The following is a 22,313-nucleotide window of genomic DNA, read 5'->3' as shown; positions in this document are numbered from 1 at the left end:
ATCAGCCTCCACTGGAGGAGAAGAGGAGCAGAAGAACCAGTTACTTCTGAGACAACAGAATGGAACTAGACCTATGTTCAAGACGAGAAGCTTTTGCTGACTAAGAGCTTTGCCTTTGGTTAGCTCTGCCCCATGGCATAGGTAAGGACAGGAACTATTTTGTAGTCTCTTAAATAAAATTTTCTATATTAAGAAAAATCACAATAAACGAAGGCCCCAATCCTTCAAATGCTTACACGCAGTGAGTAAAGTTACACATGGGCGTAAGTATCTATAGGATTTGGGCCTAAGACTATCACATTTTAACATCCATCTCAGTGGGTGAAATGCATCCTTGTGCAGAGTGCTGGCACTAGCCTGATGCATTACATCCCACTGCAGAACTATTTCAAAAACTTAACTTATGCCTAGACATAGTCTTGGCTCTCTGCACAGGAATGAGTTTCATCTGGGGTCCAGAAAAATCAGGCAGAAGCAATTTCATTATAAAGCCCAGAGCACATTTTTTCTATAGACACACTTGCATTGATTGTACTTACTTGATTTCCAATGAGAGTATTACATTGATGGGTGTGTATTTGTTAACAGGAATAACATAGCTGTAATTTCCAGACCTAAATGTTGGCAACAATAAAGGGACAACATTAACACCGAAGAGTTCATGAAGTTTGTCTGCATGAGTATGAAAATTATATCTGGATTAAGAAAAAACATTTAATAGATTATGCTGTAAAAAGTCTCATTTAAACTATAATATTTGCAATTAACTTTGAAAAATTGAATGGATATTTATCAAAACACGAGAGGACAGGCAAGCACCAACACCACCTTAATGGCATTGTTACCTCATCACACTAATAAAATGTAACAAAATATTTCACTCACCTGCATTGTAGACCTTTACTACAATAGCGACGGTCAATTTTTTGCTGCGTTTCCAAAATCTGCATGGAACTGATTGTTGTATCAATCCCTAAAAACATTAGGAACAATTTTTTTTTTGATTACTTCAGGAGTTTGGGGTAAGACAGCAATAACATTGTAGTTAACGCCGTAGTTCCCAGCCCATTATCATCTATGGTAGAAGTTGCTGCAAGTCTAAAGTCACCAGCAATAGAAACCTTCAGCTGATGAGCTTTATCCTCATTCCACAGTTAAAGGGGAGATCGAAACTGAAAGTCACATATCAGAATCCCATGGGCAACATATTGGGCACCTCATAGTAAAACATTTTCCTAGAACAGAGCTTCTAAGGTAGAGTTGCTGAGTGTATCTGCATATTTATTTTCCTTAACAGGAGCTGCTCATGCACAGATACACCTGAGAGACAGCAGCCCTTAATTTGAAAATCATTGCCTTTTCCTAGAGAAATGATTCAGAATGGAATGGAATTACTTTTCTACGAATCTCTGCAGAAAATGTTTCATTCTGTAAAAGTATTTGATTCTATATGTAACCTATTTGATATAACATGGGTACATATGCACTTACATACCAATTAAACTGTGGTTCTAGAAATAGATCAGCTAAAATCTAGAATTAGGACAAACCAGAACACTACCAGAACACAACCCCCTCTCTACCTCTAGCTCCTGAGATTTTGGGAAATTCAAATCTCAGCTTTCTGACTCTTCCTTCTCTTTAGTATGTGTTGAACTCAAACACCAGGTCAAACCCACCTCTCCAGACTTTGTGGAAGTTTGAACTTGGTTCAGATTCTGTATCTGAATTTCATATTTTAAGGGTGACAGGACTAACGTAAACATTGGGAAGTGTTATGTGCTTCCAAGAACTCTTTTAAAACAATGGACAAGTCAAGTCCGAATTTCCTAGAAAATACTTGGGAACAGGGAGCGTACAAATTACTCACTTTCAGAGCCATCCTTTTGAAGCTGCGCCTTGAAGAAAAACCTGTTGTCTGGCTGATTACCTATTCATGATCTCTTCAAAGGCCCCAACTGGATAAAGGAGGCACTCACCAACTCATAGGGGAGCTAAATCCTGAGTGAATGCTCTTATGAACTGGTGAGCACAGGAAAAAACCCTGGGTGGGGTTTGAATGACTAATCCCCGCCCAGAGCCCTTGCTGGAGTATGGCAGGGGTTCTCCAACTAGGGGTCGGGACCCCTCAGGGGGTCGCGAGGTTATTACATGGGGGGTCATGAGCTGTCAGCCCCCATCCCAGGCCCTGCTTTGCCTCCAGCATTTATAATGGTGTTAAATATATATAAAAGTGTTTTTAATTTATAAGAGGGGTCACACTCAGAGGGTTGCTATGTGAAAGGGGTCACCAGTACAAAAGTTTGAGAACTACTGGAGTAGGGGGTGATCTCTGGTAAGCTTATTAGCATGTGTGTAGGTTCTTTTATTGTATTTAATATCTTTTCTCAGTAATGCTTTTACCATAAGAATAAAGCACTTGCTTAGAGAGCTGTGGGTAACTTATAACTGTGGCAATTACACTGTTTACTGTCTCTAAGGAGAAAAGGAAAGCAGGCTGGTTTAGGCAGCCTGACTATGTTGGAGAGGCTACAGTATAGGCAGGGAACTGAGCAGCCTGGAAATCAGGAGGGAGACACATGCAGGTCTCCACTCAAGAGAAGTGAAGTCTGAGGATCCTGGAGCCTACAGTGGATGCCCTTGCGGGGCCATGGAGGGGGAAACACAGGTGCAGTTGCTCTGAACTGTGACAGTAATGACTACCAGAAAGGATAAGGAAGGAAGCTGTTACCAGACTGGAAGGAAGGTCAGTGGTTAGGCCACTAGCCTTGGACGTGGGCTCAATTCCCTGCTCCACCATTGGGTTCCTGTATGACATTGGACTAGTCATTTAGCATCATCGTGCCTCAGCTCCCCACCTGTGAGATGGGGATAATAGTACTTCCCTACCTCACAGGGGTGTCATGAGGATTAAGATCGTGAGGTGCTCAGATACTATGGCAATAGATGGCATAAGTAACTTAGATAGATTGACCATGTTTGTCCCTTAAAGAACTAGTACATTAGTAACCTTCCCTTCATGACAACATCACTTTATGATGATTTGTATTACAGCAGTGCTGGAGGCCCCAACCAAGATCAGGGCCTCATTGTGTTAGGCACTGTACATGCACATAAGAGACTGTCTGTACCCCAGAGAACTTGCTACTAAACAGCCAAGCCATAGGATGGGAGGGTAACAGACTCAGAGAGCTGAGGGATTTGCCAAAGTCACACAGCTAGTCCAGGGCACACCAGGAAATAGAATCCAGGTCTCCTGACTAGAATGCCAGTGCCCTCTCCAGTGGATCACACTGACTCCTATTTAAACAAGCTGCTGCTAGAAATAAAACACCATCTAACTTAAACACAAGCGCTGACGCTCTTCATGCCTCAGCAATGCCAGAGAGCACGTTCATATTATCTGCAACCATGAGCTGCAAGCACAATGATTCGTTCATCCAGAATGGATCTGACAGTGTTGTGCAACCTATAAAGAGGGAAGCCTTCAGTTAAATTAAGAGCCCACAGCCTTGTCTGCACCAGGAAGTTTTGCAAAAATTCCCACTATTTCTAACACAAGTTAGTCTCCACCAGTGTTTGAATCCCTAGAACAGATAGGCCATCGAACAGCAGACAACCCAGCTCACCTACACTTCAGCATGTGTTTAACTTTAAGCACATGAGTGGTCCCTTTGCTGCTATTGAGCCTAGTCAGTGGCTTAAGCTCTTTGCTGGATTGGGCCCAGAGTGCTCAGCGTCATGCAGGATATAGCCTTTGTTGAGAGCTGTCATTTACCTTGGCCGGGGGGAGGGGAAAACAACTATATACAACACACCTTCCATTAATTTGACTTGAAGTCAAGTCCTTTGGCTCAAGATGTAGACTGAGAAAATAAGTGCAAGAGAAGTTCAGCTGAGATGAGTTCAACATATGCGGTCCTACCTTTATGCAGATCATCCCCAGGGCTAAGACAAAGAAATCATTAGAGGGGGTTGCAGGCAGATCTGTAAAAGTCTAAAGAACACTTCTATGCAATTTAATTCTACAAGAAAATTATAGTGGACCACAGGTGTTTAACAGATTCCAGAACTCCAATTTCCTATAACCACCAGTTATAAAGGCAATTTCCCCAAACCAGACCACCAGGAAGTCAAACAAAAGTAGTCAAAAGTTTTATAAATTATGTATTTAAAGTATTTCTTTTAAATGGAGAACTTACAGTCAATTCCAAGATCAGGTTTTTCCATCAATCTCCTCTCTTGTAGCGCTTTATTTTTGTTTCCTGTGAGAGGGGATATTATTATTGATTTCCCTGTACAAGCTATTCTAATGTTAAAAATGGACAGAAAAACATCAACACAAGACAGATAGCAAAATGTTCTATCTCAAATGACAGACCACCACCAAGGCACATGTACCACAAATGACAGACTCATTTAAAATGCAAACCAGCTTCATTCAGACCAAGGTGCAAACAAAGGAAAGGGAACTGTGGACAACAGAATCAAATGAGCTTTTGAAATGCTACGGTATATAAGAAAAAAATTAAACAACCAAATAGAAAGGATTTTCCCCAGTAAGCATGGAATATATTTGGCTGTTGTACAAGGGAAAGAAATAGATATTAATTCACTTCCCAACATGGTACACCTGCATACATCTGACTGTAAAGATATCAGTAGCAAGGATGCCCTCCTGGCTAGTATGGCGATGACTAAATGGATACCTGGCTACATAAAAATAGGCAAGGGGAATATCTAAGGCCTCTGAACATAAAGAATAGGACCACAAGGACTGACCTGAGATGTAGTATGTCAGGCACAGAAGGATGAGGGCAAGTCTACACTACAAAATTAAGTCGAGCTAACTTACGTCAATGTACAGCCACCACAGTAATTGCATCGGTTTTACACGTCCACACCACGCTCCTTGTGTTGGTGGTATGCGTCCTCACCTGGAGCGCTAGCACTGATTTAACGGCCAACGTGGGCCATTGTGGGATGGTTTCTGAAAGGCAGCAACAGTCGATGGAAGCAACACAGTGTCTAAACTGACCCTGCATCGACCTAACTACATCGACTTATGTGCTACATCTCTTGTGGAAGTGGAGTTATTAAATCGGTGTAGTGGACAAGTTACATCAATGGGAGCTACATTTTAGTGTAGACACTTACAGAGTTAGGTCGATGTACACTGACCTAACTCTGTAGTGTGGATCAGGCCTGAGACTTCAGCCTAGAGAAACTGACAGAAATTTAGAAATGGGATCATCGTCTTTACTGATCATTGTTCTGTAAGTTCAAGGGTTTGACTCTATCAGCACCAGACTAAGGAATTCTAGGTATGTTTTGCGAACTGTTTGTGTCTCTGTTTTCTAATAAGGACACTTTTGAAATGTACAAGGGTTACAGTATAATCACTACATTGTCCATCCTGAAGACAGGCAAAGAATCCCTCAGCCTCTGTGGAAAAGATACAAAACCACTGCCACGATTTTAGTCTAAGGCACAGACAATCTGTCCACTGAGGTGCAGTTGACATGCTGGCTGTGGCAAACCCACAGCACAGGACAAGTCTAAAGGGCTAAGTTTAAGGACCCAAGATGACCGAAATGAAATGCAAGGAAAAAAAACTTAAATTTCTAGAGGTATTTTGTTCTGAATAATTCACATGTGGCCAGTTTTGCCTCCCACCACAATTACCTTATTCCTCTTTGTTCATTCATTCTTTTAAATTTACACACACTCTGTAGTGTCTCCCACTGCAGCCCCCCTTCCTGTTCTTTCCTCTTTGATGTTCTTTGCAGTGGAAAAATCTAGATCAAAATTTTAGATAGTGCACTGCAAACCTCCCTGGCAGCATGTGTGCACATTAAGACTACTTCTGAAAGTGGTCCTCAGTCCTCTGCTGGAGCTGACAGACTGTTCACTGAAAAAGCAAACAGTCTCCCTGTAGTCTTGCTACTTCTACTTTAGAGCGCTCTGCTGGAAAATTCAGTACACAGGCTGGAACACTGGAGCGGTTCCACCATGGATTCTTTAGATGGAAGATGATAGAAGTGTTAGGCTTTTCAGTTAACAAGCTGTGAATGATGCATAGAATTAGGACGAAGGTACATTTATTTAACTTCGATTTCACTATTTTGAGGGGGGTGGTACATGGGGTTGAGTATCCATGTCTTCTAGTTTTCCTCTGATCCACCCAAGTTGTATACAGACCTGAGAAATGGCTCCATGGAGCTCAAAAACTTGCGTCTGTCACCAACAGAAGTTGGTCCAATAAAAAAATATTACCTCATCCATCCAAATTATTGCTTCATCCTATCTGTTGGTGAGATCAAAATGAAATGCAGGAAAAAGAATTCTAGTTAAAGTCCTTTTTGTTTGGAGGCACAGAACATCATTCCAGAGGATCAGAAATGACCAAGAAGAAGTGCAGTGGTATTCATTGAAATGTCTAAAGCATTCAACACATTTCTATGAAGAAAGACACTGAATATGATCATAACCTCAAGTTATGTTGATCTAATGAGTGCACATTGTTATGAATCCGTAAATGACAACCTTTGACGGAAACTAAGAAGTACACGTGCAGTTAAAAATTGTAATGCACCTTTATCCCTCATTGAGCTCTATGAGGAGCAATGATTTTGGGGGGAAGCACATGGAGGAAATGGCAACATTTAGTTAAAAAATAAGGACAGTCCCTCCTCCCCAGGGACAGTTAGCATGAATAGATATGCCATAGTGGCTGCTAGGCTGGAAACAAAGAACTATAGCCCTATTTGAGGAAATAATATGTGGGAAAATGGACCATGTTCAACTAGAGTGAGGCAAACGCTATAAAATGTAATCAGTGAAAATCTGCTGACATGTTTTATGAATTGCTTTGGCCTGGCTTGGACATGCTTTTGTTTCTGCTGTCCTTGAACATTCAAGCAATTAAGTCTCACTAGCACAACTGTTCATTTTAAGCAAATCTGAGATGTATATAGATAAGATCTGCACTGAAAGCACTTGTGCACCCAGGAGTGTATGCACTGCTGTTGGCACACACAAAGTGTGGGTGTGCCTGGGGATCAGGGAAAGGCCCCATTGAAATGCAATCTGGGTTTTGCATTCAGTTCCACTGTATTTGCAAACAGCTGTAACCTTCAGTGACTATTTTCTTAGACTGGTGAACTGACTCCTTAAAATACACGTTTGTCCTGATTATTTCCCTGCATTTAGTTTTCAGCTTTTTGGTCTGTTCAACCTCGCCCTTCTCATTTGTTTTGGATACAACTACATTAAGCTGCTTGTTGATTTTCTCTGCAATTGGGTTGATTATTGACATTACTACCATCCGTTTGGGAGATCTATTCAGCTTCATTAAGCTTGCTGTAGATTTAAGATATTTCAGTAGCTTGTGTGCTGAGCAGATTTTCACTCTTGGATCCACACTTCATGCTATTTAGAGCATGAGATTCCAACAGTAGGTATTGCTCTGTGCATCTTTTTTTCCTGCTATAAGAATGTGCTCTCATCATCTAATATGAAAGATACCCAGATGGGGATGACAGCTTTTTCTTTTTCCTCGAGTTCTCTCATTTTTTAATTAGATTAGTGCATTTTTTATTAAGGAAATCTTGATACTCATTCAAGCTTCAGAGTAATACAAATCGTTCAGGGCTGTCTTTTTTAATGTATTGTGTTGAGCTATGACTTTTAAAGGGCTTAGTTCAGCTGGAATCATAAGAACCACTACTTACTTACTTACTAACAGCAATGATTTGAAAATAATAATGCTGTCAAATGATTTAAAAAATTAATCTCGATTAATCGCAAGATTGAAAAAGATCGCAATTAATCAGTTTTAATCGCACTGTTAAATAATAGAATACCATTTATTTAAATATTTTTGGATGTTTTCTACATTTTCAAATATACTGAGTACAGTTACAACACAGAATACAAAGTGTACAGTGCTCACTTAAAAAAATAATGTAATTACAAAGATTTGCATTGTAAAAAACAAAAGAAATAGTATTTTTCAATTACCCTCATACAAGTACTGTACTGCAATCTCTTAACCATGAAAGAGCTACTTTTTTTTTTTTTTTTTTTTTTTAACATAACTGCACTCAAAAATAAAACAATGTAAAATTTTAGAGCCACTCAGCCCTACTTCTTGTTCAGCCAATCGCTAAGATAAACTAGTTTATTTACATTTATGGGAAATAATGTTTAGCATATCTGGCATGTAAACACCTTGCAATACTGGCTACAAAAGTGCCATGCAAATGCGTGTTCTCACTTTAGGTGATATTGTAAATAAGATGCGGGCAGAATTAACTCCTGTAAATATAAACATACTTGTTTGTCTTAGTAATTGGCTGAACAAGAATAGGACTGGGTGGACTTGTAGGCTCTAAAGTTTTACATTGTTTTGTTTTTGAGTGCAGTTATATAACAAAAATAATCTACATTTTGTAAATTGTACTTTCACAATAAAGAGATTGCACTACAGTACTTGTATGAGGTGAACTGAAAAATACTATTTATTTTGTTTCTTTTTTACAATGCAAATATTTGTAATAAAAAATAATATAAAGTGAGCACGGTACACTTTGTAGTCTGTGTTGTAATTTAAGTCAATATATTTGAAAATGTAGAAAAACATCCAAAATATTTATAATAAATTTAAATTGGTATTCTATTATTGTTTAACAGTATGATTAAACCTGCAATTAATTGAGATTAATTATTTTAATCGAGTTAATTTGTTTTGAGTTAATTGCATGAGTTAACTGTGATTAATTGACAGCCCTAGAAAACAATAAAGGACAGCACTTTATGATACAAATACTGGTCAAGGAGTCACCACCACTGAAATTGTATATTGAGTTGCAAGATTTTCATAGCCCATCCATAAAAGTTGAACCAGGATCATGGCGAATATAGACAACTTAAATGTCCCTTTACCAGGTCTCTCTGCCAGGTGCCACGAAGAGTCAAGGCCTGCTGCCTACCCAGGACCTTCGCAGATCTGGGTCCTGGACTTCAGTACTGGTGGCTCCTTTTAGATCATTACAAATACAAGACTCTCCTTACTTCAAGGCCCAGAATCTTTTCTCCTGACTGAATTCCCTTGTGAAGTACTGTAAAGCTCTTGTATGGGTCTCTCAGGGCCAGTGTGAGATGCAACACTAGCCCCGCCTTGACATTGTGAAAGTCATGCCGTTTGACTCAGGCCATGGGGACTACACCACTGTAGTCACTGCAAGCATTCATGCCCTGGCAGCCTGACTGGTTAGCGCCCAATCCTCAGGTCAACAAAAGGGGAAGAAAGGAGAATGAATGTTGGGATTAAAAGTACCAACATTCAGTTTTAAGTGTAAACCTTAACCCTAAGTGTAACCCTAACCCTAAGTGTAAAGAGAAAATCAAGTCCCGAGCATTTGCCAGATTGGGGCCTCATTTAATGTTACATCGCCATCAGCTACCAATTGCCAGTTTCTGCTACTACCTATGCTACCATATATATAGCAGAGAGAATATGAAGAAACATATTTTAGTAACAAGTATTATTTTACTGTACAGTGCACTGTCTCTGAATGTCATCTCTTAAGATCAGAGTGCTTGGAAAACCCTACTTGGTGAGAAAGCTCTTCTTTTTTATTACTTTACATTTCACTTTTGCGGCAGTTTTTAACACGAGTTACTTCACCCTCCACCACATCCAGTCAATTCATTGTCCAAAGTATCTGATGGCTTATTAAAGGATTTAGCTGCCCTCAGCTTCACCTTGGGTCATTAACTAACTATAACTGGCTAGTAAGAAGTGCTCACAGCTTGATATTATAGACTAATGTCTAAAGATGCAGATAGGTGACCCCTGGGATTTTCAAATGACCTAATCATATTTGAAAATTCCACTAGGTGCCTATCTGCATCTTTAGGTGCCAAAATACCTTTAGAAATTTGATCCTAAGTGCTTATTCTCAATAAAATTTTTACCCACCACAGAATAGCCTGGTGGATAGGGCATTCACCTGGGATATGGGGTACCTAGGTTCAAGCCCCTGTTCTATTTGATTCAGAGTAGGGACTTGAACCTGCTTCTCCTGCATCCCAGCTGAATGCAACTGGGCTAACTGAGGTGTGTGTGTGTGTGTGTGTGTCTCTCTCTCTGTTTTTTTTATGAAAACTTTCAAAAGGTCTCAGTTTTGTCCTGAGGCACAACAGGAAACTGATTTTGAAATCTCAAAAAAATTTCCAGGAAGGAAAAAATCATTTCCTGCCCAGCTCCAACAGTAATAGGAATTCATGTTTCAACTTACTCTCCTCCTTTGTCGTCATTGTCTGGTACCTTGGAGTTTTTCTGTGGGTTTGATGAATTGAACAGCAGTAGGTCTTGTCACAAGGCAAGATGTCACAGACATTCACTTCGGGGATTGTAATGCTGGGTGTCATGGTTGGGGAAGCTGTGCTGTCACTAAGTGCTACAAAGAACAACAAACTCTTCAATAGTGCTCTTTGTCTCTTGACTTTTTGCAGCAGTCGTATCATGCGGAAGAGTAACAGATACAGTACCTGCCACGGTGGTATATGGAGGCTGCGTAATGGAATTTGTAGCATTGCTGGTGAAGGAGAAGAAAAACGATTAGTTACAAAACATCTACAGAAGTTGTTTATTGAAACAGAAGTCATAATGGTTTTATACTTGCCTGTGAATGGGATTTTGACTAATGTCTTGCTCTTCTATGCTAAGTATGTAAAGGGTGGATATTGTCAAGGCACTGTAAAAAGATAATTAGTCAGTAGATTCATACCCATCATCTGATGCACACACAGTATTAATAGGATCTCAACAGCAAGCACGACCTTCTTCCAAAGCCCATTGACATTAATAGAAAGATTCTCATTGACTCAATTTAGATCAGGCCTTTAGTTGGTATAAGGGACCCAGCAGTTTTTGATGTGTTTCTTTCTGAGTATGGGTTGAAGTATTGTATTGTGGGAAAAGAGCTCCTCTGAGGTAACAGCAACAGTACATTTGTATATACAGTAGAAAATACATTCAACTTCCCCTTATCAAAAGAACTATAGCATTAGCTGAGGACACTGCAGTAATAATATTCTTATCCCTTTTCTAGGAGTGTACGACCAGAATATTTCTAGACTAAAAAAACCAGAACAGGCAACCCTTATAATATTCTGACTTTGCCACATTTAGAGGCACGTGTATTATCAAGTTATTAAATTGAGCATATTCCATACACTGAGTATTAGTAGTGAAGAGAAAACATTATGCTCATTTTTTGCAACTGTTACTCCAAATTCTAATTTAAAATGTTTCTTTCGAGCCAATGTTTATGGACAACCAGAATCTGATTTCTGAAGGGATAAGAGGTGGGGGCAAGAGAAGAAACAAAATGTGTGGATAATGTATTTCTTACCATAGTGCCATAACAGCAATCAAAGCTATTACAGTGATCTGGAAAATCCTGTTTGACCATGACCGTTTTTTCTCAGAAAAACAAACCTAGAAAAAAAAGCATTCTGTTGACATGAAATATCCAGTAATATGTAGCCGAGAAATTGTCAGTTGATAAATAACTAATAAAATTAATTTTCCCTAAAATGGGGTCCCACGTCTCCTGATGAACTGGTGGCAGGAATACCACAGAAGTCACTAGTTCAGGGAAATGGAATGATGGAGAAAGGGAAAGAATGTTGTCCCCAAAATGGATTAGCATTGGTAATAATCACAGAAAATATTGCTTTCTTTGGCTGCTATATTCACCCCTGGAGGAAACGCCTATAAAATCCCTTTGTTTAAACCAAAGAAATTAATTGATGGCAACCACATCTAAGAGAGGAGGGACCTCCAGTATGTGCCCAGGACGAGGCTTAACTGAATCTGATATAAATACAGAAAGAAAGCACATTTGGGGCAAGAGGAAAAATGATCTCAGAATATGGAGAGATTGAGGATCATCATTAATGGATACAGAGTGCTTTGTCCTATCACCTGTGAGCGCACATTATCACCAGTGATAGCGATGGGTGATATGAAATGGAAGGACTAGAGGTATCAGACTGAGAAGAATATGCTAACGTAGTTCAGCACATGCCCTTTAACTCTTTCAGTGCATGTGCAATGGAAGTTTCTTTTCTGTATCAGAATACAGTGAACTCTGCTGTTACAGAGGGAGTCCCCCTGGCCATATCTGAGACTTCCTGTTGCAGACTTTGCACGTTCTAACTTTTCCACCACAATAGCTTTGGAACCTGAAGGAGGAAACACAGTACAATACAGGGGGTGCAACCACTGAGCCATAGAGAAATGGTAAGTAGGCATCACAAACAAAAATGATAGACAAAGACTCAAATATATTGGCAGGATGTATTCCAAAACTTCATATACACTTCCTTCTTATTAGAGTCACAAATTTCAGATCCCAGGAGGAACATCCCTCCTGATTTTTAAGGGGTACAGTTTTCCCCCCAAAATTAACTGTTTTGTTCCATTCATACATACATTCACTTAGACTTGTTCTCTTGCTCTTCTGCGGCACTTTGTCCTCATAAGCAATTCATATTGCACTAAACAAACATGGTAGTGGAATTCTGATTTCATGTAATTCTATTTTAGAGGCATGAATACCATTTTTCATGCAATCTGAAAAAATGCATTTCAATGGGGTTTAACATATGTAAAAAAAAAAAAAAAAAACTATTTCCACCAATGTCCATTTCCACTTATGTCTAAGGGCAAGGCTATACTACAAAATTAAGTCTACCTAGGTTACATTGATGTACAACCACTGCAGTATTTGAATTGGTTTTACACGTCCACACTACACTCCTTCTGTTGGCAGTGTGCATCCTCACCAGGAGCGCTTGCACCAATTTAACTGCCAGTGTTGGGCATGATGGGATGTTTTCTGAAAGGCAGCAACAGTTGATATATGCACCACAGTGTCTACACTGACACTGCATCAACCTCACTACATCGACTTCAGTGCTACATCTCTTGTGGAGATAATGGGTGAGTTACACTGGTATGAGTCACATTTTAGTGTATCTGCTTACAGAGTCAGGTCAACATAAGCTGCCTTACATCAGCCTAACTCTGTAGTGTAGACCAGGCCTAAGCCTTATAAAGAACTCTCTCTCTCTCTCTCTCTCTCTCTCTCTCTCTCACACACACACACACACACACACACACCATATATTACATTTCACTCACCTTACTGTGTTGTATAGGGACTGGTTTTCTTGGTGGTAAAAGACTAGCAGCTCGACTAAATTTGCTGTAAAATACAAAAAAACCCTCATTACCATTCAAGTGTTTCAGCAGTAATAAATGGAAAAGGGATGTTTTCTGAGTAGGATTTTAATGTTATATGCCTTTGTGATAGCAACATTTTAAAAGAACAAAAAAGTCAGAGGGGCCATAGCTTTGTTTTCAAGAACAAAGGGCACTAGTCAACTTGCTCAGCTACATACTATTAAATGCTACATTTACTTTCAAAGAAAAATTGAAAAAGAGATTTGGAAATATGAAAGGCTCATCAATTTCACACAAATTGTAAGGAAGATTTTTTTCACCAAAGAGGTTTTTGTGGATTTCCCTTAACCTGGAAATTGCTATTACAGGCTTATAACCGGAGTCATTCAGGCCTTATTTTATTAGACTGCAGAGCTTCCAGAAGTGATTGCTACTGAGCTGCCACTTTTCAAACATGGAGATACTCAATTTTGAAAAAAGAAGTGACTTAAGAAATAGGAAAGCTTTGTATTGAGTGCACAGGCTTTGAATTAAAAAATAATTACAAAATGCAGAAGTAAGAGTACCTGGAAATGAACGGAAACCCCCACCAGACTAAATTACTTCTAACTTTTATCACCCAGGCTGTTATATCATCGCCGGTATCAGAATCATCAGACAATTCTCCCGAATTGATGCTGGGATACCTAAATGTGCTCTTTTCACTGACTGTTGACTTCAAACTGCTTATCCGTTTCAGCTTGGCCAGTTTTCTATTCCACACTTCCAATTCTTCTATCCTGATTTCAAGGTTGTTAGTTAGCTTACAAAGCTGCTTAACTGCACCAACATTCTCCATAAAAATTTGATCCTGAGGAGTGAAAGAAAAAAAAAAAGGAGAGAGAGAGAGAGAGAGAGAGAGAGACATGTACTGTATTAATCAAGTTTCAGAGTAGCAGCCGTGTTAGTCTGTATCCGCAAAAAGAACAGGAGTACTTGTGGCACCTTAGAGACTAACAAATTTATTAGAGCATAAGCTTTCGTGGGCTACAACCCACTTCTTCGGATGCATCCGAAATTGGATATGAGCACTTCTATAAGAAAGATAGTGAATGAGCTGAAGAACTGTGCTGACCTGAGTCTAAAATTTGTCTTGAATTCACATTGTGCTGAAATTTAGCCACTGGAAGTGTCATGGCAAGCATCTACATTTTGACTTATGCCGTTGCAGTTTAACGCTGTCTCCAGGATTTATGTCCTCATTGACTTGTTTAGTTATGGGATGGGCTAACTAGCTCAGATGCCTATCCTGTGAACCAAACATGAACTTTCAAGGGAGTCAGAGAGAGAGAGAGAGAGAGAGAGAGAGATGGGAAAGAGGGTCCCTGGTGCTACTTCTAGGGAAGGGCTAGGAAAGTATTTAGCTATAATGGGATAAATGCCACTACAGAGACTCTGCCAGAAGGCCTCCCATGACCTTCTTGTAAACTCCCAGACCTTTCAGCGGGCTCATTGCCCAACCCAGCAGTTCTAACACCCTGTTTATTTTATTCCAGCACTAGGAATACATCATCGTCGGTACCAAAGTTCTGTTAGGAAGGTTAGCGCCACCTTCATCTCGGTAGCACGTATTTCATTACCTGCACATTTCCATTTCTAAGCTGAACTTTTCATTGATCTGTGCTAAGAATGGGGATGACAGAATGCTTTTTGTTGCTGTGTTTGAAAAAAATGCCTTCCCATGCTAATGTATAATCTGAATATTCCCATTAAGACTTGGATGAAGCAATTATTCTACCAAAGGTTGGTGAATTGCTCCAGTATGTTCAAGCCATGCAGAAATGAGACACATGCATAGATGCATCTTTTTCATTGAAAATACCATGTACCAGAGCTAGGGTAGAGATGGTAAGTCATACACTGAACTATTACTATAGTATGTTTATTGACAAGTGACTTCAAAACAGCGTCATGTGCTTGGAACCATGAAATCAATTATGTGATCACTTGTCCATAGATCAGTGATATGAAGTGGCTACTTTTTCTGTTCTCTTCAAATCATGCATGACTCTATCCTAGGTAGCTTCAAGAAACTGAGAAAAATGACTCACCTGGCAAAATAAAGGAATGTTTTCTTTGGAAGAAAGAGCAGATGAGAGTTTTAGTGCCTCACTGAAGATGAGATACTGAGTCTCAAGGTCCCACAAAAAAACCTCCAAATCTCTTATTTCAATACACCTTCAAAATGTTACATTGCATTCTTAGACCCCTATCTCCTATTAAAGTCACTGAAAGCTGCACAAATACATTTTCACATATTAATATTTGCAGAAAGAGAATAATAGGAGTCATGGATACCATTGGAGTAAAAGTTATTTGTATTTGAACAAATGTTGCAACCACTTCTGAAGCATTCTCTCAGCTCCAGTCTTGACTTAGGCAGAAGGGGAGACAGAAAAGGAGGCAGCAGAAAGTGTGCTAGGCTGGAAATATAGGAGGGGGAAATCTTATGAGTAGGGAGCAGAGAACAGACTGGGGGTTGTGGAGGAGCAGAATGGGGTGGGAGAGGGATAGCTCAGTGGTTTGAGCATTGGCCTGCTAAACCCAGGGTTGTGAGTTCAATCCTTGAGGGGGCCCTTTAGGGAACTGGGGTAAAAATCTGTCTGGGGATTGGTCCTGCTTTAAGCAGGGGGTTGGACTAGATGACCTCCTGAGATCCCTTCCAACTCTGATATTCTATGACCTAGTAAAGAGATGATTTGGAATGGAAGAGAATAGTGAACATGGAACTGAGGGGCTGAAAGAAGACAGTATAGAAACATAAGAATGGCCATACCAGGTCAGACCAAAAGTCCATCTAGCCCAGTATCCTGTCTTCTGACAGTGGCCAATGCCAGGTGTCCCAGAGGGAATGAACAGAGGAGGTAATCATCAAATGATCCATCCCCTGTTGCCCATTCCCAGCTTCTGGCAAACAGAGGCTAGGGACACTATCCCTGTCCATCCTGGCTAATAGCCATTGACGGACCTATCCTCCATCAACTTATCCAGTTCTATAGGAAGAGAAACCCTGAGAAAAACAGGGGAAAGGAAGAGTTTTAGGAGTGCCCCTCAGATAGAAGAAGAACTCAAAGAGAGACTCAAGGGAAGTAAAGTGTGTAGTGAGGGACATAAGTAGGATGGTGGAAAGGATGAAGGCCAGAGAGGAAATATTAGGGAGAGGAAAAACCCAGAGAAAAAAATAGAGCAGAAGGAAAACTGTTTGGAGCTCAAGAGATTTGCAGAGAGGGCAGAACAATGGGGAAGACAACACGGGGAAGGACAGTGACAGTGATAGTGCTGGGACCAGAGGGAAAGAGAGGGAGCTAGAGACAGAGAGATGGGAAGAAACTAAACATGGGAAGACTGCAGGGATTCAGGCAGGGCCAAGGGATTTCTGCATGTTAACTGCTTCACAACTACTTCACATCTCCAAAGAGGGTTAAACTGTAAACCAGAAGCTTCACACTCCTGGTATGGATAACTGGGAGAGGGTGTGTTTAAGCACAGGTGAGTCTGAAGAGTTGGCCCTGCACCCAGAAGGGCTAGGCAGCTTGCCAGAGCATTCCAGCTCTCAGGAGGGAGTGTTAGACTACAGGTCTGTACTTAGAGATGTGCCTAGGGACCCAAAGATTAGGGAAGCAGCTGGACTCTGTTCAGGTCAGACTTAGACCACCTGGGGATTCAGGGACACAGGTGTGGATTCTCCTTACAGGAGTCCAGCTGGTGGCTGGAAAGGAGCCTCCAGCCAGGTCTGTGACACAGCTGTAAAGCAGATGGTTAGGAATCCAGGAAGTTAGACGATCCAGATGAAGATGCAGCTGCCTTGCTATGAACATTGCTAAAATAGGAACATTTGGTATAGGGCAGTAGTTAGATTGGTGCCGTCACTAACGTTAAACAATGGCTTTTGACCAAGGGCCAGCCAATCACTCACAAGTTGTTGGCATCTTGAACTAATAGAGCAAATGCATTAACAATTCATTTCAATAGTAAAGCTAGAACTTCCCCTCCCAGTTTTCACCAGGTATGAGGTCATAGCCCACAGCTTCACCTGAACACCAAACTAGTTGAAACTCCACCAGTGAAGATGGTGTGTTCATCTTCTCCTTGTTGCTTCCACAGAAGCAGGCAAACTAGTTCAGATCCAATCTTATTCTGCAAAATAAATTGAATACTCTTCAAGTGGCAAATGGAATGGAACAGTGGAACATGATCTAGCCTGTTATGGAGGGGAGAGTATTGAGTGGTCTGAATTTGCCAGCCTGGCCTGAACTTCACAAACACAGTGAAGGACAGGAATGAAACTTCTTACAGTTTCCATCACCACTGTGAGGAAGGAACATAAGAACTCTAAGCCACAATTAATAGGAATCAGAGAGAGTTTTCTGCCTCTTGTCTCCTCTTTCCATGGTCCTTTTGAAAACTGAAGTCGCTCATGACACAAATTTGCTAAATGTTTCAGTGTCACTGAATACACATTTTTCACTGAAAAACTGTTTTAGACGAACAATTTTGCCCAACACTATTCATGAATATAGGTAAAGACCATACAGGTACCCCTATCACAAGAGTTTTATTCTACTAGTTTGACACATGCTTCATTTATATGTACTACAGCATAGGCAAGAAAGAGCTTGTTTTCAAGTTTGTCTTTGTAAACTCATTTCTTAATATGATACATATAGGTGAAGTGTAATACTGAATATTTCATAATCCTGATGAATCTTTCATATGATCTGGGTGGGTTTGATTAATGGTAGGTAGAATTCCATACACACAATCTGAGGTTTCAGTAAAATATAGAACAAAAAATCAGTTGAAACGACATAGTTAACAATGAATATGGGATAATAGCCATGCTGTCCTTCAGACCAAATATAACTACCTCCAATATGTATAAGTGTTTTCTTCCCCCTACTAATTTTCATTTCACTTTGGCAGAATTTTTCCTGTTAAATCAAGTTTTGCTCAAATCCCAGGTTTATGCAAACAAATCTATAATCTTTATCTGGGATAACATAAGCACCTTCCACAGTAAGATCTGCTTTTTGATATTGTCACTCTAGAGGCTATAAGAGATGACACTTTGATTTCTAATTGAGGGTAACTGTTCTGTGACTATTCAACATTCAGCTTATGACTACACATTTATGAAACAACAAATCAGAATATAGCAGGACACTGTCTAGTACAAACCTAACAGCATTATCTTCATCATTAAAGCATGTTAATTTCTCTGTGTACCATACACATTTCATATTGTAGGATTTTGAAGTTATGATCATGGTCTAAGAGAGAAATTTCACACACCACACACAGAATTAGCTTTTACGTTTTGTGTAAAGCAATAGGATTAGAATAAGAAAGTTACCAGTTTGTGAAGTAAAATACCACAAGTGCTTAATTCTTCTTAGGAACCATTAAATGAATTCAAACTTTCAGATGCAAAAGACTTTTGTTGTAATACTAGTAGAGCTAGAGCAGCAAATCTTAAGACATCTCTATCCAAATATTATGTGGCAACACTTCATTTCAAGTATCTCTTAATTAACATACTAATATAATGAGATTTCAATTAATTAGAAAAAACTCTTAGTCAAATACCTATGGGGGGAGATCAATTCAAATTTGAAAGACTGACATTTGCATCTTGACAAAAACAAAATACGTGGTCCAGCTGAAGTTTCTTACTTATTTTTGAGCCTTAGTAATTAGTGATCAAGTTAGTGTGATGAGATTTCACTCTTTTGGCTGACTAAGATATCCCTGACTGGCAGGAGCATATTAGGCTCTGGCCTGAATATTAGCTCCATGTGGGCAGACTCCTGTGCCTATGTTGAACCCCACTGACTTCAATGGGGCTCCACATGGGGGCAGGGGTCTGCAAGCATGCAACATCATGCCCTTACTGTCCACATAGACCTCTTCACATGACTCCTTAATGAGAACTGAAGGCAGCAATTTTGAATCAGACACCAGAGGCCAACAGTGAATAACACAGACAGGTATTTAAAGAATCCAGAAGAACTATTTACTTGCAACTTGATTTAACTGTAATTTCCATTTTAATGCATTTTGCCTCAAGACCCTTTAAAATGTTTCTGCAGCACATTACCAAATTATTAAGTAAAAGGAAATTGATTTTTGCTGGTCAGCAAAAAATTAAACTGAACCTGATTTACTAGACAGCCAGGATCTTCACCAAGTCCTACAGCTGGACTAATAAAATAAAATATGGTTCAAGAGCAGAGCTTCCTTTCCCCAAAGGAAAAAAAAGGAAATTAGTTCTGAATGCCAAAACTTATGTGGCTGATTCTGGGCAAAAAAGCACTTTGCATTTTTGAAAAAATTCAGTAGCAAATACTTGTCTTAAAGTCTTTGTTTCATGTCCAGTACCATAGCATGGTATAAATGAATGGCAGTAAACCAATAATATACCTTATCAACCATGAGGAAGTTCTCTACTTTTTCTCCATTTTCACAGGTAATATCTCCAACTTCTTTTACAGCTGTCGGTAAAAGTTCTTTCACCTCCTGGGCTATTATTCCTGTTTGCAAAATAATGAAAACTAGTGTTAAAAAAGCCAACATAATTTACTCTCAGATTGTAATTTGTATTCTCCCTAATGTGGCCATCCTAAAAGTTACAAGTCGAGCTGTGCAGAAACCAGATTTTCCTTTTTGTAGGAGATTCTGCAATTTTAATTTTTTTTCCATTCCAAAATGGAACATAACAAATTTCCTGAGAACCAAAATTCAAAATGTTAATTATTATTATTATTACAAGTCAATCAAAAAATTTGATAAAATCTAAATGTTCCATTCCAGTTTTGACTTTGTATTTTATATTACCTAAATATAAAATTAAAAATTGAAAGAAAAATAATCTTGATCCGAATGCTTCATTCTGGTTTGCTTGTTTTTCCCATATGTAGGCATGTTTCTACAAAATGTTTCAATTTTGACATAGCATTTTCTGATGGAGAAACATTCCCTCAGAAAATTTACAAGCAGCTCTAGTTACAGGTTTTTTATTATTTTAGTCTTCACCATTCTAAACCACACACTCCCTTATCTAGAACTACTATCTGCTTCTACCGATATATATTATTTACTGGATGGCTCAATTAGAAAGATAGAATTTGCTCTATAGGACAGATCAGCTGGGTCCCTAACCCAATTTCCTGTGTTTCTGACATAGGCCATAATCAGATGCTTAAGGGGAAGTACAAGAAACCCCAGAACTGACAATTTTGGAATAACCTGCTCTTAAGAGAAGTTTCTTCCTAACCTCCCCTTCAGTTAGAGGCTGGCTTATTCCCTAAAACAAGAGGGCTTTTATCCTTAATTTTTAATCTCATCCAATGTAATGTTCTAGTTGTCCATATAAATGTCTAATCATTTATAAAATTGCCAAATTCTTGGCTTCTACAATAGCCTATGGAACTCATCGCCACCAGATGATCATGCAGATTTGCTGCCCTTCCAATTCATTGGCTATCTCCTTGTTCTTGTATTATGAGAAGGAGTAATAGGTAACACCCTTCTGGCTATGAGGAAGCTCCTTCTCCTTCAACTTGTTTCTTTCTTGTTATTTAGATTTGCAAGCCATTTGGAGAAGGGGCTGTAATTTACTGTATGTTTTGGACAGTCCCTAGCACAATGGGTCCTGATTCTGTTTGAGATCTGCATCTTCTCCTGCAAGACAAATAATAATTACAAGTTATCTGCTCTTTGCAATTTGTTATTTGCTACACCTAAGTTGAAGAGCATGTAAAGGGCAGGGAGAAGACAGTGATTGGAAACATTTCTCTTCCCATTTGGTTCCATATAGTGTGGGAAGTGGAGAGATGCAGATGGACAGAGTGGATGGGAAGGAAGGAACAGCAAACACAGAGGTTACAGGGGTAAAAATATATAAGCTACGGATTCAAAGCAAACATTGAGGAAGAAGGGAGAAAACAACATGGAAAGGAAGAGGAAGGGAATAGAAAAAACAATTACAAATACTAAAGAAAAAATAACCAAGTAAAAGTCAGATCATAGACTCATAGGACTGGAAGGGACCTCGAGAAGTCACCTAGTCCAGTTCCCTGCACTCATGGCAGGACGAAGTATTATCTAGACCATCCCTGACAGGCGTTTGTCTAACCTGCTCTTAAAAATCTCCAATGACGGAGATTCCACAACCTCCCTAGACAATTTATTCCAATGTTTAACCATCCTGACAGGAAGTTTTTCCTTGTCCAACCTAAACCTCCATTGCTGCAATTTAAGCCCATTGCTTCTTGTCCTATCCTCAGATCTTAAGGAGAAAATTTTTTCTCCTTCTTCTTTGTAACAACCTTTTATGTACTTGAAAACTGTTGTCAGGGCCGGCTTTAGGCCGATTCCACTGAATCGGGCCCCGCGCCTCAGAGGGCCCTCCAGCTGTCCACCCTGCCCCCAGCTCACTTCCCCCTCCTCCCCTCCCTTGAACGCTCTGCCCCCTGCTCCTCCCCCTTCCGTGCTTCCTGCGAATCAGATGTTCGCGGGAAGTCTGAAAACAAGCAGGGGCAGGCGGCAGCAGGTATACTGAGGTGGGGGGGCACAAGGAGGGATCTGGGGAGGCGCAGCCCAGTCCGGCTCCAGCCGAGCACCCCCGGCCCCGGCGGCTCTGGCTCCGGCTCGGGCCCCAGGGCGCCAGCCCGGCCCCGGCCCCGGCCCCGGCCCCACGGCTCCGGCCGAGCACGTTGGCCCAGCCCCGGCCCGGGCCCGGACCCGGACAAGCACCCCCGGCCTGAGCTGCTCCGGGCTGGGTCAGCTCGGGCCACGGGGCGCCAGCCCCAGTTCCGGCCGAGCGCGTCACCCCGGCCCCATGGCTCCGGCCCGGCCCCTGCCGAGCACCCCCGGCCCGAGCGGCTCCGGCCCCGGTTCCAACCGAGCGTGCCGGCCTGGCCCTGGCCCTGCGGCTCCAGCCTGGGCCCGGCCCTGGCCGAGCACCCCTGGCCCCGGCCCGAGCGGCTCCGGCCCGGCTCGGCTCGGGCCCAGG

General features: G+C 40.6%; 1 protein-coding gene across 1 annotated transcript in view; it reads right to left on the bottom strand.

Moving 5' to 3' along the window:
* MYRFL (myelin regulatory factor like) overlaps nt 1-22,313 on the bottom strand; it is a 61,244-nt gene that overhangs the window by 5,003 nt on the left and 33,928 nt on the right. Inside the window, exons 13-22 of the mRNA XM_026649003.1 lie at nt 19,721-19,830; nt 13,948-14,111; nt 13,220-13,283; nt 11,424-11,509; nt 10,692-10,763; nt 10,558-10,604; nt 10,305-10,466; nt 4,203-4,295; nt 886-973; nt 540-614 (exon numbers count right to left, since the gene is read on the bottom strand). Of these exons, the coding sequence (XP_026504788.1) occupies nt 540-614; nt 886-973; nt 4,203-4,295; nt 10,305-10,466; nt 10,558-10,604; nt 10,692-10,763; nt 11,424-11,509; nt 13,220-13,283; nt 13,948-14,111; nt 19,721-19,830 (961 nt within the window). The remainder of the gene's footprint in view (nt 1-539; nt 615-885; nt 974-4,202; nt 4,296-10,304; nt 10,467-10,557; nt 10,605-10,691; nt 10,764-11,423; nt 11,510-13,219; nt 13,284-13,947; nt 14,112-19,720; nt 19,831-22,313) is intronic.

This window comes from Terrapene carolina, unplaced genomic scaffold (genome assembly GCF_002925995.2).
Source record: "Terrapene carolina triunguis isolate 2854851 unplaced genomic scaffold, T_m_triunguis-2.0 Scaffold68, whole genome shotgun sequence".
NCBI lineage: Eukaryota > Metazoa > Chordata > Testudines > Emydidae > Terrapene > Terrapene triunguis.
Note: the sequence above shows the minus strand (reverse complement) of the source record. Positions and strands in the feature narration are given on the sequence as shown.